At 41.9% G+C, this 18,979-nt stretch overlaps 1 protein-coding gene across 1 annotated transcript; it reads left to right on the forward strand.

Moving 5' to 3' along the window:
- Window positions 1-13,542: 13,542 nt before the first annotated feature.
- Window positions 13,543-15,951, forward strand: LOC306933807 (TRAF-interacting protein with FHA domain-containing protein A-like; the record flags this gene model as incomplete). The annotated part of the gene is made up of 3 exons (XM_079516130.1): window positions 13,543-14,010; window positions 15,005-15,071; window positions 15,584-15,951. The coding sequence occupies 3 exons, from the start codon at window positions 13,543-13,545 to the stop codon at window positions 15,844-15,846; spliced, it is 798 nt and encodes a 265-aa protein (XP_079372256.1). The 3' UTR covers window positions 15,847-15,951.
- Window positions 15,952-18,979: the final 3,028 nt, after the last annotated feature.

Genomic DNA, 18,979 nt, shown 5'->3' on the forward strand with positions numbered 1-18,979 from the left:
TCACCCCTTGAATTGATAACAGCATTGGTTATGAGGTACCTCTGCTTATGACAGGTATATAAACTCTGAGAACAGTAGACTTTTCATCTGCATTACAGTAGCCTATATTTCACCCTCTGCAGTATGCACTCAATCGCACATTCAGACAAAACTGCCTTAAATTATCCCTGGCAAGAGTAAGTCCACAGTGGCAGAGCTACTGCGTAAAATGATATGAACCAAAAACAAAAGAATCAATTTTCATACCCAGCCAAAGAAAGAGTCTTGTATATATGTATAAAAAAGAAAAGCATCTCATGGAATAAATGGGATTATTGTCCCCCTCCTCAAATGTTGTTTTTTGGAAGCAGCCTTTAATCTATTGCCCTGGCTTTGGCATGTTCTTGACAGGGATTAAATTCGTCTTATTTCTTTATTTTTTTAGTGGTTTTGGCACACTTCCCGGGTCCTCATATTGTGTGTGTGTGTGTGTGTGTGTGTGTGTGTGTGTGTGTGTGTGTGTGTGTGTGTGTGTGTGTGTGTGTGTGTGTGTGTGTGTGTGTGTGTGTGTGTGTGTGTGTGTGTGTGTGTGTGTGTGTGTGTGTGTGTGTGTGTGTGTGTGCGTGCGTGCGTGCGTGCGTGCGTGCGTGCGTGCGTGCGTGCGTGCGTGCGTGCGTGCGTGCGTGCGTGCGTGCGTGCGTGCGTGCGTGCGTGCGTGCGTGCGTGCGTGCGTGTTTTGGTGGTGGTGGTGGTGGTGATGGGGGACCAACCAACCAACCGGAGGCACTGTAATAGATCCTTGCCTCTGCATAATTTCTGTAGCCTACACCTCTTGGAGGTGAAAATAATTCCCCAACAGAGACATGTACATACAGCACCGTATACGTGTGATTTGTTCTACTTATAGCTATAGGCTGCAAGAGTTCTGCCCATTCATATAATAACTGGTAGTAAAATAGCTCAATGAGAGCAGAGAGTCTAACCAAGCAAAACAAGCAGAATTGGTCCTCAAACTCCGCTGTTTTCTACCCAGCTGACAGTCAGTGTTTTCTTGACCTTTGACTATCGGTGATCCGGCACTGGACTGGATCCAGAAACGTCCTTCCCACAAGCTGCCCAATATGCAGTGGTGGAAAAAGTATTCACATTTGTTACTTAAATAAAAGTATCAATACTGTAATATATAAATACTGTTACAAGTAGAAGTCTGGAATTCAAAATGTACTTGAGTAAAAGTACAAAAGTATTGGTATAAAAATGTACTTAAAGTACCAAAAGTAAAAGTAAAATTGTGCAAAATGTCCCATTTAAGGTTATCAAATGTACAATATTATTGAAAATATCTACAAATATCTACAAGCTCACAATGTGTTGCATTGCGAGTTGCGACACATTGTGAGCTTGTAGATCGGTTATTTTCAAATGGCCGAAATGTATATAGGGCTGAAGTAATTAATGTATGTATTGTAATAATAATCAAAATCTAAAAAGTAACTGGTAACTAACATTTTCAAATAATTGTTGGCCTCTGAGGGTATAGAAGTAAAAGTATTGAATATTTGAAATACTCCAGTAGTAAAAGTACCTCAAAAGTGTAACCTACAGTACTCTCACACCTGAGGTGTCCACAGTGGGATTTACTTTAACAAGCTAGCAGGACTCGTAAACATGTCTGTGATTTACGAGGTCTGTAGATTGATATTATTATTTTTTATTTTGTTATTAAATAGGCTAGGAAATACATTCTTTCAATGCTGTTGGACTTAGGCCCAGTTCCTCATACTGCTAGAAGTTGTATAATAAGAAGAGCAAACTATTGTGCTTTTGTTGTAACTGCAGACCATCATTCAATAATCTGAAAGTTACATTTTAAATGGAACTAAACAATGCTGAATGTCAAGGTTACTAGTTAGTTAAATATTGACTGCAGCACTACTCTGGTCTGTGTCATATACACAATGAATTGCAAATGGAATATGATCATATAGTATGGCAGCTCAATGTGAATGTGGCACAGTTTTACTGCCTGCATGGTCACGCTGCCAATATCAACACTTCTCAGGTTGTAATAGTTTAACAGTTATTATATTGAGGTTGGCAAAGCGGAACACCCTAAAACTCTGAAAACCTAATTTAATTTTCCAAGATCTTTTTTTTCTTTTTTCATAATCACTCCACTGTTGAGCTAAATGTGTCATTTAGGCTATGTGATCACTTCAAAGAAGGTCTACTAGCATGACTGACAGTACCTTGACAATAATTTACGTAAAGTCCATAACTGTATTTTTGATTCTGAGCACATCAGAACAGATTAACTTTATATGTACCATTACAAATTAGCAGAAAAATAGCCTTTATAATCAATTACCATCAGAAATGGACATTATCATCTAACAGCTTCCCTGCAGTCCATGTACTGCATTATGCTGTGATATACAGTATACACTTGTGCTCTTCCATGCAATCCCTGTGCTCATATGATGGCCAACTCTCATCAACGCACGCACGCACGCACGCACGCACGCACGCACGCACGCACGCACGCACGCACGCACGCACGCACGCACGCACGCACGCACGCACGCACGCACGCACGCACACACGCACACACACACACACACACACCACAGGGGACAGCCCTTCTGGTATGACTACTCATATTTTCACCAGATGTTGAGTCAACGTATAGACTTTTGAATCTCCTTTCTCTGAAATTGTAAAAGGGACACAGACAGTTGTTGCAATTACTTGCTGCTCACACGGAAATATTTCTCTATTTTCTTGTACACATTGTACACTAGCATCTGGGAAGCACAACAGACGTAATATGTGGACATGTATTGGAAGAATGAGCATGCTTGCATGTGTGAAATGTGTGCAGCTGTGAAAGCAAATGTTATTTCAACAGAACATTGTTTTTTCTGACACTGTTTTGTCTCCTCCAATTAATTTGTGGCAAATTTTACTGCCTGACATAACATGGGGAACTAGGGACAGGAAATTATGATCAACATATTACAGTCCTTGGGTCGTACATGGAAAAGCTTTATTATTTATTCATTACACCACCATTTGCCAGACCTCTTTCCCTTTATTCTGGTAATGAGGGTGGACTGCTAAAAGAAAGCAAGTTTTCTACGCAACTCGTTTTTACAGTCCAGAGAGAGCAGTGCAGCCAATGCCATTTAAAGTGACACTTTAATTACTAGTGGTTAATGGACCGCTAACTTTGAAGTGGCTGTACCGTAAGTCAAGGTGCCCACACAGGCCAGCCCCAGGGGGACAAATGTGGGGTATGGATGGATTGGTACTATACTGTAAACGTCTGAGTGTTCGTTTATCTCTGAGTATGTACACATGTAGCCAAATGAACCCATTTGTACAAAGTTAATTATTGAGAATTGTAATGTGTGTATAATGAATCCCCTACACATACTGGTGTACGGTACGCTATAATACCCATAACCCTGCTCAAATGAAATTATGACATAGTAAATCATAGATACCGGTAAATCAATCAAATTGAAGTGCAAATCAAATTGAAGTTTGGTGGTCTCTTAATGCTATGTTACTGATACAATGCCATGGAGTTGCTAGCACTTATTTATCCATTATGTCCCGGGCTTTAGCTACTATGCAAAAGGAAAGAAATAACTGGGACTATAGAGCTATGGATAAAATCACAATATTTTTGACCAAATACTGCGATATCGATATTGTGTCAAACTCTAATTGTCTCTCTATAAATTGATTAAACCATGAAAGGAAAACACTTATGCCATATCTTAATGATATTAGGCTATGATATCCAAAGTCTCAGACGATATCTATAGTCTCATATCACGATATAGGCCTACAATATATTGCCCCTGCCCTGAGAACTCCATACACTTGCTAAGCTTTAGATCAGACAATCCACATCGGGAAGTTATTATTGCTACACATTGTTTTACATACCATAAAGTGGTCTCTCAAATATGGTTTCATTTGCATTATATAACACAAGCATTCTACCCTTGCCTCAGGGTAACTCATGTGGAGGGTCAAGATGCAAAAGCTTTTGTTTGTGACACAATCCTTTCACATCATGAGAAGTGGGTCCGATACCAACAGAGAAGCAAAAGCAGACAAGGCAAGGCCCGCCCTGATGAAGACCGGTATAGGTCGAAACATGTTGGTTTAATAAAGTTTTCCTCCATTTTAACTATTAAGTTTGCCCGGATCTCCACCTTTTTCCTATAGATGTTTTACCATGATTGATCCCAGGAGCACCTTTTTACTATTTTTGAGGGCCCCTCCTATATACAGCTTTAATGTTTGTTTTTCAACGATGCTTGTTTAAGAAAACGTCATAGACAATAAAGAGAAATGTAATGTTTGTTTTGAGGACTAAAACAAGCATTAGCACCCCTTGCTCAAACAAACATTGTAATTGATGTAAGATGATAAGAGCGCCCCTCACTTCACACAGGTGTGATTTTTATATTTCGTATACCTGCACGTCTCCGTTGAGCACCTGGTTGCTTCCTTGCCTCTGCAGACATGGCTTTCCTGTATTCAGAGCTGCCATAGAAATCCTCACTGTCTCCTATTTCCACGACCTCTCTGCACAACCATAATCATGCTCACAGATAGACCTAAAATAACCGCTATTTTTCCAGAGAAATAGGAGATTGGCTTTAGATTTTGGATGTAGTTTTCAATAGAAATATTTTATACGCGTGTTTAGTCATAATAATGAGGGGAATTCTGCTGACGCCTTTGATTTCAGCTTCCTGCTTTCACCCACACTTCAAACCACAGTTACAGTATCAAAAGATGAGAGCTTGGTGGTGTGAACATTTTGACGAGAGAAAGGCTCTGTTGCCCACGCCTTCAGGATGGCAGGGTGGTATGCTCATCCCATAGGCAGTGTAGTAGTTGGAGGTTTGTTGGCTGATCCCCAATTCTGCCAGTGCCAAAAACATGTGTGTCCAAGACACGTACCGCAACAGAAGCCCTCCTGTGTACTGTACTGTAGACCCGGTGCGGAGGGACACTGGACATGTTAGACAGAGGACGGAGGGACACTGGACATGTTAGACAGAGGACGGAGGGACACTGGACATGTTAGACAGAGGACGGAGGGACACTGGACATGTTGGACAGAGGATGGAGGGACACTGGACATGTTAGACAGAGGACGGAGGGACACTGGACGATCTTATTTTGGAGCAAGACCAAGTGAATCGTACGGAGCCCCTGAGTGGCCATGGTAAGAAAAAAAATGTATCTCTGTCATCCATCCAATCATAAGTGAGGACATGACCAAGGTATTTTACTTCCTTGTATATTATGAGAGGACAATCACACAATTGAAAGATACATTCCTGTCTTCTCTGCTTCTCACAATCACAATGTTACTTTTTTGGCATTATATTTTATCAAAATCGTTACCATACTGAGTGCAGATCTTCAATAATTGTTGAAGCCCATGGTATTTTGTATTTTTGGTATACTATCAATCAATTTCATAAATAACTTGCCATGACTGACCCTATCAAAAGCTCTCAACACGTCAATAAAGCATACAAATACAGTGGTATTCTGGTTCTTGTATTTGTCAACAATCTCCTAATGAATACATAGGCAATATATAGGCATAAATACATAGATCAGTGCTATATGCTTTCTTTTAAACCCAAACTGATTATCAGTTGTGAAGATACACAGCTCCAGTCTAGTTAGTAGGATTCTTTCTATTTTAGACAAGACACTGGCAAGAGCAATAGGGCTATTTTATAGCTTCCCAGCCTTGTCTTTCAGGACAGGTACCAACATTACAGACATAATGGATTCAGGGAGGACCCCATGAACCATGAGACCTGTGAAGCACATAGCAAGCAGTAGGCAGAGCCTATAGTTGGCATACTTTAGGTGTTCTGCGTGGTAATACAGTCCAGGCCACAAGCCTTGTAATAACAAGCACCCTATTGTCAAGCACCCTGATGGCAGCAGAAACATCAGCTGATTTGACTACCATATTTGCACACAGGTCCACATTATCAATTACCACTTTATTGCTTTTGACACAGTTAAAAATATATAATTTTCTCGCCACACTTTAGCAATCTTGTCTTGGCCACAGACAGTGGTTTTAGAGTTATTCATGACCCTGACCTCTTTCCAGAAGTCTGTACAGTTCATATTTAGACACATTAGGGAATCCCTAGGCAACTTTATATTATTTAAAAGTTAAGTCCACATAAGTGGTCAATATGGGGACCACCAGGGGTCTTTGATGGGGTTCCAAAATCCAGATCCAAGCAAAATTAACACAACTAACCCTTTTAAGCGGCTAGCCTTTAACCTGAGTAGAGGTACTGTATATAAATCATGTGTTACCAAGAATAAAAAAGTAATATCCAAAGAGGCAGAAAATACAAGCCTGTGTACAAATCACAGACTGTAAGGCAATAGTTCAACTTTATTTATACAGCACCTTTCATCAGAGTCTCTATGAATTATTGTATTGCTGTAGTATAGTATAACTATATGGATAAGGTCAGCTAAATGCCTGAAATATTCACAATATTTATCAGGAGGAGCAAGTGCATTTCCGGGCAGCAGCAGCATCTGCACTCGCTGTCCCGCCAATGATCAAGTAAATGTTTACCAGCTTTGAGATAGATAAATGAAATGAAATGATTACTATATTTACCCAGGGCTAAGTTCTTGGGCTAAGCTCAAGAACTTGGAAACAAGAACTTGTTTCCAGCCAGGCCCTGCTCATAGAACACATTTCATCGTAGTGGTTCAATGCCTTGTTCAAGGGCACTTCAGCGGTGGTAATTTTAACGTGTAGGACCGCTGATTCGAACTGGCGACCTTCCGGTATCAAGACCGCTCTGCTATCCGTTCGGCCACCGCTGCCACATAAGAACTTCTCTCTGGTTGGTGAAACTACTTAAAAAAATAGGGCGTACCCATTTATCAACTGGATATAAATAATAGTCACAAAACTAGGGCCACTAGCACCTTTACTGACTGCAGCCAGACACTATTGGGTCTTTTTGGGAAACCAAAAGTAGCTTTACAGGTAAGACACTGTTCGACATACAAAAAAAGACATTGAGAATATACTGTACAAAGAGACTCAAACTGAATGTAATTGACTTTGAAAAAGGCTGTTTTAAACCTCGTGACATCACTGTGACATCCATATATGGTCACGCCTTGTGACATCACTGTGACATCCATATATGGTCACGCCTCGTGACATCACTGTGACATCCATATATGGTCACGCCTCGTGACATCACTGTGACATCCATATATGGTCACGCCTCTCACGCCTTGTGAAACATCACGCCACCATATATGGCTATCTCCAATCTCCATATATGAAGATCACGACACTGACCTCATCTAACCCTGGATAACCATACATGGAGATGACTGGATCATCAGATCTAGATCTCTCTATATGGAGCCGGCCACTGCGGCCAGCAACTCTACATCTGACCTCAAACCCTTAGATCTCCATATTTGCATGCTGACCTGCACTGACATTGCATATGTTGACCCTTCCCCACCAGTCCTTCCTGTTCTGACATTCCGTATGTTGATCTGGCCTCATCAAACCCTGTACACTCAAGACACGCTCCATATATGGCCAGTACAGAATTCATTCCATGTTGATCTGACCCCCCCATGCCAAAGCACCAGCGGCATTCAGCCGTCACCCAGGCAGATGCGTGCACGCGACCTCACCACCAAGGTGGCTTCTCGCAGTCAGGCGTCTTACTGGTCGTAATAGAAGATTATTTTATATCAGTGTGATAAACTAACCTTTTATGCTTTTAACCTCACTTTTAAGTCACTACAAAACATACATTATGATAAAATCTTTATCTTTGGGGTACAGACCCTGCGTAAGTGGGTATGAGGAGCTACAGCTATATGACAAATTGTAATAAAACAATTGTACACTTATACCATTAATGCTGGTAGAAAATATATGTTTTGAACCTAAACCGATTAAACTAGATATTTGGTTTCAATGGACATACGGTACTAGCGTTAAATTAAATAAACCACAACACAATTAGTTATAGATTAAAACATAATAAAATCACCAGAGAAAATCACTGCTACTTTTATGTTTTATAGGCTGCTAATTTGAATAATGCAAACGGAATAATTAAATAATTTGAAACTAACAGTAAACTAACACTAGTTTAATATGAATAAAGGCATGAATAAATCACACGCACGCACATGCGCGCGCACGCACGCACACACACACACACACACACACACACACACACACACACACACACACACACACACACACACACACACACACACACACACACACACGATACTGGAAGAAAGAACCAAAATCTCAGTCATATGACTGAAGATTTCAGTTCTGTCTTTCTTGCCACTTCACTGCCAGTCATGTGTGGTGTGTCTTTGTCCAATTTCCACTTTCCCACCATCACAGTTGTCGATGCGACAAAACGTACAGTAAAACATTGATGCCATCCATGCTTGTGATCCAGTTTCATGCGTTTACGGTTTATTGTGGTTCCCCATTTAGCCCTCACGGCCGCAGTGAAGTCTACTCTTCCTGGGGCCGTATATGCATGGTCAGCTAATTGGCTGAGGTTTCAGTTCCTTCTTTCATTTTCTCATCTAGGAAAAATAAATCTGAAATGAACTTGTCTTTCCAAGTTCCCTTAAATTTCTTCACATTGCATTTGTGCCACTCACAACCTGTAAGGATGCATTTGGTTCCCAGTGGTGGAAAGTAACATTTACTTGAGTATACTGTACTGTACAATTTTGCGATATTTGTACTTTACTTGAGTGTTTCCATTTTCCAATACTGTTACTTCTACTCCACTACATCTCAGAGGTAAATATTGTACTTTTACTCTACACTACAATTACTTGAAAACTTTAGTTACTAGTTACTTAAGTGTAAGGCCTCACTCACACGGTCGCTGCACTGCATTGCTGTTGTGAGTGTCATGGCCGTCCCAATGCATTTCCAATGGAGGTCACATGGTCTGTTGTATGGCTTTCAGCGGTGTTTCGACTGCCCCCCTCCCCCTCACACAACACAATGTTGTGTCAAACCATGTGACCTCCATTGAAAATGCATTGGGGCGGCCATGACACTACACAACATTCATCCAACAAGCGCAGTAAAGGTCTGAGCTCAGCCTAAGGCTGTTTGCAAAAAACAAACAAACATGTTTATATTACTCCTAAACATTTTGCCAAACATCTCCCACAGTCCTATCCTCCTGGTGGAGACCTGTGCCCAGAAGGGCACTTTTTCTAGTTTGATTTGATTTGATTTGATTTGATTTGATTTGATTTGATTTGATTTGATTTGATTTGATTTGATTTGATTTGATTTCATTTGATTTCATTTGATTTCATTTGATTTCATTTAATTTGAAGGTCCAGTGTAGCATCTTGAATTATTTTTGGAATGCCTCTTATGTTTTTGAGTGATGCTAGCCACTCCTATGCGTAACTATGTGTTATTATACTTATTACTACTGTCTGTTATTACTTTTATTTAAAACAAATACATTTAATACCGGTAGGTGAGCACCTACTGTATGTACCAAATGGTGCATTTATATTTATATAAATGGTGCAATTATATATTATATAAATGCACCAATGTGCTCCAATGAAACTAGCCACTGTATCTAACATAAAATATTCTGACAAAACAACCCACAGTTGCTTAAATCTGTCCTTGTGGTTATGTATGTCCTAAAAATAAAATATAGATCTGTACATGAGAACTGCTAGTGGGGGGTGGTTAACCAGGCTATAGAACTGCATCAGGAGCAGCTACTCTTGTGAGATGCCACACTGCGGCTCTTGGCAGAGAGAATGCCCTTAAACCCCTCTCTGCAATTCCGGACCCCTGCTGTGCATATGCTGCAGAACTCAATTGAGAGTTAACCCTAATTTAAACTCTGTAATTTACACTTTATTCTCAATTGTCAAGCTAAGATGTCACATTTTTAGCTTGAAAATGAGTTTTTGTCATTGGGTCTGGCATATTTAGGCTCCATTTCTCTTGGAGATCCTAGCAGGCTCAATTTAACCCTGTGAGTGATGGAAGCCTCTAAAGCACACATCATTAAACTCTCCCACTTGCGCAGCACGTGGTGAGAAAGGTTTTGAAGGCTCACCGGGGACCCTGTTACCACATACCCCATACACACCATGTCATTTGTTTATTTGTAGGTATTAGTCTATAGGAACATTGATGTAGGGAAGGGGCTATTAGCCCCCCGAAGGCAGCTTCATTGATCCCCGTAGTAACATCTGCTGTGGAATAGCATTGATACTTTTAGATAAATCATTAAAAATAACTTATATTATTTTCATACTACAATTAGAAATGGATTACGTAGGGTAGACTGGACTGGACAGATGTGCCACACAGTTTGCAGTGCTTGCCAGGTCCCAGCACAGCTCCACTCCCCTTCCAGAGCATTGAGCAAGTAAGCATGAGGTACTGTACATGCCGGAGGATCATATGCTGTAAATAAACACTGGCTGCTGTTTATACATCTCACATATGGATTTTAGTGCCTGTGTGATCTCCAAAGGCCTTGGACCTGCTCCAGTTGAACTGGGCTACTCATCCTTTAGCAGCGGACTCCAAGTAAAACAGCAATGCCTGGCCAAGCAAAACCAGCTTCAGAGGTATTTTCCACCATCTGTGTGGCCAGGCAAAATACAAGGAAACCGTTTCAACCCTGAAGCTTTCCCAGATTGAGAAACAGTAGATCAGTGAGATTGACGAAAAGGTCCAGTCAACACACTGTCAAGGCCTTTCCTAAAGTTGTCCACTTCCTCTGCAGAATAAGTGAAAAGTGTGGGCTTGTCTTGTACCTGTCCCTGCAGGCTGTGTGCCCCACCCTGTCAGTGCAACCCTTTTCTAACCATGTTTCTAATCTATTTGTTTTCAATTTTGACACACTGGCTCGGTTCCACGCCTTTCACCTACTGTATATATCAACATTCTGGTTTACCACTTTGGCTCAATGTCTTCTGAGTCACTTGATAGGCTCCTTAGGCTGGCATTGTATTCACCTGTCGTCAATGTCCAGAGCGCTCCAGCTGCGCATTGTAGACCTGTTGTCCCTTTGCTGTTGGCTGCAGGGACTCCACAGTGTATATGCAGTGGCAGGGTCCACAGGGCCTCATGGAGGGACTCAACTCCGCTATCTTCTTTCAAAGAGGAGTGAACGAGACCACAAAAACCTCTAGCCCAGCTGCCTGCAGGGAAATTCAACACCGGCTTGGGCTCTGTGAGACCAGCCGGCACAGGAAAGCCATGGATTATGGCCCTCACCGCCACACCATCTTCAGTGACGCCACTGTCGTCCTTGGCTGCCTGTCATCTCTTCTGAAGGAAGGCTCCTCAGCAACAAAGGGGCCCTGCGATGGTCAGAAACATTTCGACATCTCAGATGGAAAGAATTGAATTGTACAGGGGGGGAAATCTTTAACCAATATTCTGGGTGTTTTTTGAATTACACATAATGTTGTTATTGTTCCATCCACAGAACTTCCCTTTCATTGCAGCTGTGGCATGGCTTTCTTTTGTCTGATTTTGATTGTTGGGCCACCAAGCCCACCATACAACAACACTTAAGGATTGCCTCTACAAACCACTCAGAACCAGATCGTTGCTGATGATCCCAGCAGTGTATATTCTGCTGTTCAGTGGCAAATGAGATTGAGTTTCATTTCAGGAAATTCTTTCCATGCTGTATTTTCATTCAGGCAAGGGCACGGCTCTGCCTTGCAGCAGCAACACAGGCGCAGTACACTCACTGCCCCAGAGAGTGTAATGAAAAGCGCCTTTATCTGCCACTCACTCACGCTCATTACTGTGAACGACACCATGCCAGAAACTCTTACAGTTTATATTAATCAGAAAGAGACGTAACTGTGCACTGTAGCTAGCTGCTCCTGGAATGAAAAAAGTATGGTTTTCCCTGTACAACCTAAACCTAACCTGTATATGTAACACACCACTATGACAAAAAGAAAAGCTCATAACACGTAAGATGAGGCTTTCAAATGAGATTTCAAAATATTAATATACTCTTTCAGCAATTTGACTCTTTGAATTGAATTCCCATTATCTAATCACTCATCATGTATATAGTGTTTTTATTTGTACTCATTTTTATACAAAATGCCAAATAAATACAGTAGCCAATTTTTTTTAAAGGAGAGATAACAGGCAAACGATCAAAATAACAATGGTTCTACATTCTCTAATTGTGTAGATTTGTAAATTAAGTAGGCTAATCTAATGCATCAACAAGTAACAACAACAATACTATTTGTGTTGTGTACAGGCAGCTAATGTGTCTGTTTGGTGTGGGGGGGGGGGGCTCTCTAGTTGTCAAGGCTATTTACATGTGCCATAAAGTTATCAAGGTTATAGAGGGTCGCAGTCCCACCTCCTACCCTGGACCAGGAAATGAAACCCAATGCATTATTCTCATAGACATTTCTTAAAGTATTTATTTAAAGACGGTTACGCCGCGGACAAAGCCAACTCGAGTCGTGACAACTCATGACAACACAAACAATATTTTGGACCAAACAAATAATTACAAAGAAGAAAAACAACAAAAAAAGTGTTGTAACCTGCCGTTTTCTTCTTCTTTCTAATTATTTGTTTGGTCCAAAATATTGTTTGTGTTGAGTTGGCTTTGTCCGCGGCGTAACCGTCTTTAAATAAATACTTTAAGAAATGTCTATGAGAATAATGCATTGGGTTTCATTTCCTGGTCCAGGGTAGGAGGCGGGACTGCGACGCTCTATTGACCTTGAGAGCTAATTTAGGCTAGTATTTAGACTTTGCAGATCTGAGAAAGCACCGAAATGTTCCGTCCCCTCCCCCTCCCCAACCCTCTCCTGTCTTGTGAGCTCTGATTACGAAAGAGCATAGTTTCCTACTTTGCCTTTTAAACAGTGATGGTCGGACAGCACACTGTTACTTTCTCATACTTTGCTCGTTGGTTATGTATTTGGCCCTGTTTCTGTTTGGTTGGTCCTTTTACATGTTCTTTCTATATTTGCTGTATAAATAAGCTCATAATGATTTTGTCAGCAACCAATCACCCACTTTGGGTGTTGGCCAGATTGAGGACACTCCCTGATGAGTGCACCTTTGTCCCTATCTCTATATATGTGGGCAGTCTTACCATCACTGCCATACCCTGAAGAAGGCACTCAGGTGCCGAAACGTTGATCTTTAATAAAGGTTTTTTGCATCGTGACTACGAGCTGTGCGACCTGAGACCTCTCCTTCCTTTACACGTTTTGTCTCCCGTGGTCAGCACCTCCCTACTATTGGTGTGCGCTCCTACCTCTTTTGTTTGTGGCTGGTCGATTAAACATCAGGGGCGCCATAAGCACCTTTATTATTAAGGTAATTAATTAAATAGGCCCAAATGCCTATTATTAAATATTATGTGACTATGCATTTGTTTCACTTTTTTTGCTCAGTGGAGGATGGCATCTGAGACAATAGACACCGAAGAATATCTCCCAACTTGTCTGCACATTAAACTGTACCACCCCCAGCAGAGTTCAAAAGGACTTTATCGCCTCCTCCCGATGGATTGCAGACACAAGCACCAGGCTGAAGACCCGCTGAGGATTGGCCGTGATGGGCAGGCGTGCACCTTCACCCTGGATGACAAATATGTATCCCGAAAACTGCTGGCTTTCCAGGCTTACCGCAAACCGAACGATTACGAGATGCGCTTCTCCCTCCAGAACCTGAGCCAGAAGGGACGGGTGACTATCGATGGGTCTGTGTTGCACTACCTGGAGAGGAAGGATCTCCCAGACAAAGCCCTGATCCAGTTCTTGGACTACGAGGTGCTGATCGTCCGTGTGTCAGGCCAGGCCATTGCAAGCTTTGAAGTGGAGTTTGAAGTGATCATGACGCCTCCATCCAAGGAGATGGCCACAGAGGTACCAAGTATGATTCCAGTTATGGACATACATATACATAAATACTATATGGCGATAGCTTTTAAGCTTTTTAGCGAAGGTTGGAGCGTCTTATCTTTTGTCAGGAATTCAAGTTATTCAGCCCGTAGGCTCCATAGGCTACTTCCTTATGACACTCGGTTTACATAGTCGAACAAAGCACAGACAGTTGTCTTCTAAAATGCATGTGGTCATGCTCATGTAGTGATGCGCAGGAGCCTGGATTAAACCCCAGTCTCGGACTCTCCAGACCGACACACAACCGGTCGAGCCAATAGGGCTGAGCCCGATTGGCAGGGCTGTTGTGGGCCAGGTCTTGGCTGGGTGCTACACTCACACCCATCCTATCCGGCTTCTATAATCAGCCACAGGACAACAATCAAAGCAGTAGAACAGATCAATGTGCTGCCATCAGCTCAAAGACATGCATTGCCCTAAATGTGGGTTTGGGTTTCATCAGCAAACCATTCAGCTGGTCTTGGTAACACTGGTACACACAACACCAGATTTAGAGGGGGAAGCCACCTGGATCATGCATTCATTTTGAAACAGGTTTAGAAGGGGATAATTGTGCAGTAGTAACATAGTACTGTATGTGTAGCCTACGGAGTTCTATTTTAATTGTGTTTTTTTATGAATACTTTGTCTTTGAACATGTGCCACTGCCAAGTAATCCTTGTCTAGTTTTGCATAGGAAGCAGAAAATATGCAGTGACAGTACCATATATGCATAAATATGCATGCCAGCCGGTTTTTCAGGAGAGAAAGGTGCAGCAAGTGGTGGAAGAGTTACTGTGGTCTAGCCAACAAGTTTCAATAGAAACTTCTAGTTTGTGTCAAATGAGATCTGAAGCCACTACCTCCCAGGAGGAAGTGGCAAAAGGTGACCAAATTAACTTCCTGTATTTTCTTTTGGAAATACAGGAAGTTAACAGCCGGCTGTCACTTGACTCTCTCATTGTGTGTTAAATTACAGGAGGAATACAAACAGCTGGTGAATGATAAGCTCTCTGAACTGAAGAAGGAGAGGTGGATCAGTAAGGGTAAGGTTCCCACCTCAGTGGTGGATCAGTATGGGTCATCACCTCTGTGTAACACACACACACACAAAGCACGCACACATTAAACCACTTAAACTCTTTACTTGATCACAACAGCTAAGTATTTCCAAATAGTAGCTCTACTGCAAATAGCTGCCCACTACCTAATAGCAGCCTTGGATCTGACTGGTCTGACACCATATTGCGTATTCATAATTCATACGCAATTATTCCAAATAAATGCCCCGGTCCGTGCAAACGCTGGGGCTATTATTTGCAGTTTATTCAGCCTAATTGATTGATTGATTGATTGAATAGTTTATTCAGATGACAAAAAATAAATGTATTTATTCAAAAGACTATGACTAAAGCTACGTAAAACATTACAGTGATATTCATGTACAGTCATAGAACAATATCAGACCTCATGTCTTCTACACTTATCAATCATGTGTTACCAATGTGTGTTTGTTTGTTTGTTTGTTTCACACTTCTGCTGTGTTTTCACACAGCAGAAGACAGACTGTGTTCTGTACGAAGCGGCTTCATCAGCAGCATTTCAGACGCCACTCTCAACATCCTCCTGGACAGACTGTTTGAGGAGGACGTGTTAACGGACGGCGAGCGGGAGACGGCCGCCGGGATGAAGATGAGAAATGAAAAGGCACGTGTTGTCGTGGACACGGTGAGAAACAAAGGACCTGATGCCAGTTCTAGCATGGTCAGGATTCTGTGTGATCTGGACACATGCCTCTCCAAACACCTTGGGTTGATGTAAAACTAGACTGATGTAGGTACTGAAAATACCCTATAGGCTGCTGAGCCAGCCTGACGGCGTGCCGCGAGTTCGACTCCTGATCCTGACGGTCTTTGCCGCGTGTCTTCCCCCCATCTCTCTTCCCGTTTCCTGTCAGTCTACTTGCCAAAAGGATATCTTAAAAAAAAAATTTAGCTTCTTGAAAAGAGGAGCAGATGGTTCGAATCGAACCGAGAAGGTTGCCAGTCTAACAAATCTTTTTTGAGGGAGGTCGGAATATTGAGAGGTCGGAATAATGACAAATTTGCGTAGCCAGACAACTATTCCACAATCTCCAAACGCTATAGAGTCTGGAACTACACCTCCCGAAATCCACGTCAGGAAGCTGTCATCTGTTTGTCATTTCCATTCAAAATATATCTTAAAATATCTTTACATTTAATTATTTAATTTCAATTTCTGCTAAACAGCAAGCTATTATGCTTCTATGCTTTTGATTCAGATTAGGATACATTTGCATAACTTAAAGACAAAATGGAAGTGGGGAGGAGGCATCACATGCGATTTATCGCTTGATTGTTTTCTGAGCTTCCGTTGCGCCAGACTAGTATGACGGAAGCGTTCGAAAATTGTGGGAGGCAACAGACTACTATAGGCACCAAATGGATTACCAAATGGATTATGAATGAATGGATTACAGATGTCTGTAACATTGAAAGCATACAAATGGAACCAATTGTACACTCTTAAAGTTATGGGAGTTGGTGGTCTAATATCTACACCAGTCTGGGGGTCCTTGAAATGACAGCATTTGAGAACCACTGGTCTCTATAAATTAAAGGACCCAGCCACGGGGTCCTGTTTACAACCTGAAACAAATCCATTGAAATTCAATGCTGAGTATTTGGTTCTGGAGTTTCATGGCATTTATTACCAGGGTACACATTTTCTCCATGGGTATCCTTTTTAAAAATCGACCTTACTTTTTAGAGCATATCAGTAACCAACAGTGCACTGGGCCAGTGTACCCGAAGACGTTCTACTGAATAGAGGGGAGATGCATGAAAAAATAATTTAACACCTTGACAGAGAGGGAAAAAGTTAAAAAGGTGGTAAAACTGACTTGCTCTGCCTGTCTGCTGAGAGGGCTGGTCAAACTGCAGGGCAGAAACAGCTACTACCATCAAGTATGTTGTATATAATTACAATTACCATTTCTTGTCTAACTGTATAAATACCAATTACTTAACACAGAGGAGATTGGTGTGCGTGGGCATTTGTGCGTGCATACGCGTGTGTGTGTGTGTGTGTGTGTGTGTGTGCGTGTGCGTGTGCGTGTGCGTGAGTGCGTGTGCGTGTGTGCATGCGTGCGTGTGTTATGTTATACTATCTTTGTGGGCACCAAAAATCCCCACAAGGATAATAAAACAACCTTTTTCAGGTCCCCATGTGGAAACTGTCATTTTTATGGTTAAGAAAGATTTGTAGAGTTGGCGTTACAATTAGTAAAAGAAGGGTTAGGAGTTAACCACTTAAACTCTACTTCATGGCCGGAGGACAGAGTAGCTTAAAATCTGGGGCATAGGCACTTTAATATAGGGTTCATGTGCGTGTTTTAGATTAGGGTTAGGGATAGGCATATATGGATTATGAGGTTTAGGATCAGGTTGGGCCAGCAGCAGGTAAAGTAATTTTATGTCCCCACAAAGACAGTATATAACTTAAACTATGTGCTATGTGTGTCAGAGAGAAGAAAGAAGATGAGGGAGATGGCATAAAAGAGAGAAAGAAAAAGAAAGAAAGAAAGAAAGAAAGAGCGCAAATAAATGACAGAGGGCTGCGAGGCCAACGGAGTGGTGCTGACCATGCTTGTGCACATTCCTGGAAGCCACAGAAGCAGCTCCTGTTGGCAAGTTGTCCTGCAGTGCCTGTTAGCCCTCCCAGGTCCACTGTTTATGTCTTGGGTTTCTCTCTCTCTCTCTCTCTCTCTGTCTCTCTGTCTCTCTCTCTCTCTCTCTCTGCCCCCCCTCTCCCTCCCTCCCTCCCTCTCTTTCTAAATATTTTCTAATGCCACTGAAGAATGTTCTAATGTTGTTGAAGTAGCGGTGCGGCCGTATCCAACGAGCAGCGTGGCTGTTTTTCTTTCACCTGATACCAGGGAGGGCTCAGTGAAAAGAGCTACTGCTGGTGCTGTGCTCAGCAAACCCCCCTCCCTCCCTCCCTCCCTCGCTTCTTCTCATTCCATTGACAATGACTGGCCCTAATGTGAGGATATTGGTTTTGACCTTGAGTTACGTGATGTCCTCACATTGGCGCAGGTCTAACGTAGGACTTTAGTAATGCAGCACTGAGAGTGTCCTGTTGTCTCCATCATTGTGTCACAATAATATACGGTTGCGTCACCGTACAATGCCCATCTGTCCCTGCACAATAAAGTCCCCAAAACAAATATTTCCTGTACGCCTATTGTAGGCTACTCCATGAGTAAACTCACCCTGGATCTGATTCTTGACTCTAGAATACTAAATAAATTACCTCAGATATATTTCCTCAATGGACTCACTCAAGAAACGTTTAGCTTTGGATTAACTTGAATACTCCTTTGTTAGGTTGAAGAATGTTGGCTAAAAATACAGCTGTGGCATAAAGGAAGGTTTCAGCTGCCAAGTTGGTCCTGCTGCCGGTGGGCTCCGAGTGGGTCTACATGGGTGTCTCTCTGTCTCTAATCCAGCCCGTATATCTTCCTGAGTATTTCATACATCAATAAACAGAAACCCCACAGCCAGGCTGTGCCATGGCAGGGTAGGTGTAAACTACACACCGCAATGTGGAGACCAAGCCACACAGAGATCTGATATGTCACACACAGCCTGACTTCAAGCTGACTTCAAGCTAACGTTGTAGTCTAATAGTATAGTGAACCAATTTAAATGGTGTGTACAGCAAAATCATCGGTGTCAATTCATCCATTTGTAGCTCTGAGAGGAAATATACTTGGTCACATTTTGTACTTTTGTACTGGACTGTTTTCTACCACTATATTAGCGAAATACTGTTGTGAGCTTGTAGATCTGCTATTTTCATTCATTCAATACATGACGAACTTGTGAAATGTGATATACTGCATAATGTTGAGTACTTTTACTTTTGGTAC

The sequence above is a fragment of the Electrona antarctica genome (genome assembly GCF_951216825.1).
Source record: "Electrona antarctica genome assembly, chromosome: 12".
Classification (NCBI taxonomy): Eukaryota; Metazoa; Chordata; class Actinopteri; order Myctophiformes; family Myctophidae; genus Electrona; species Electrona antarctica.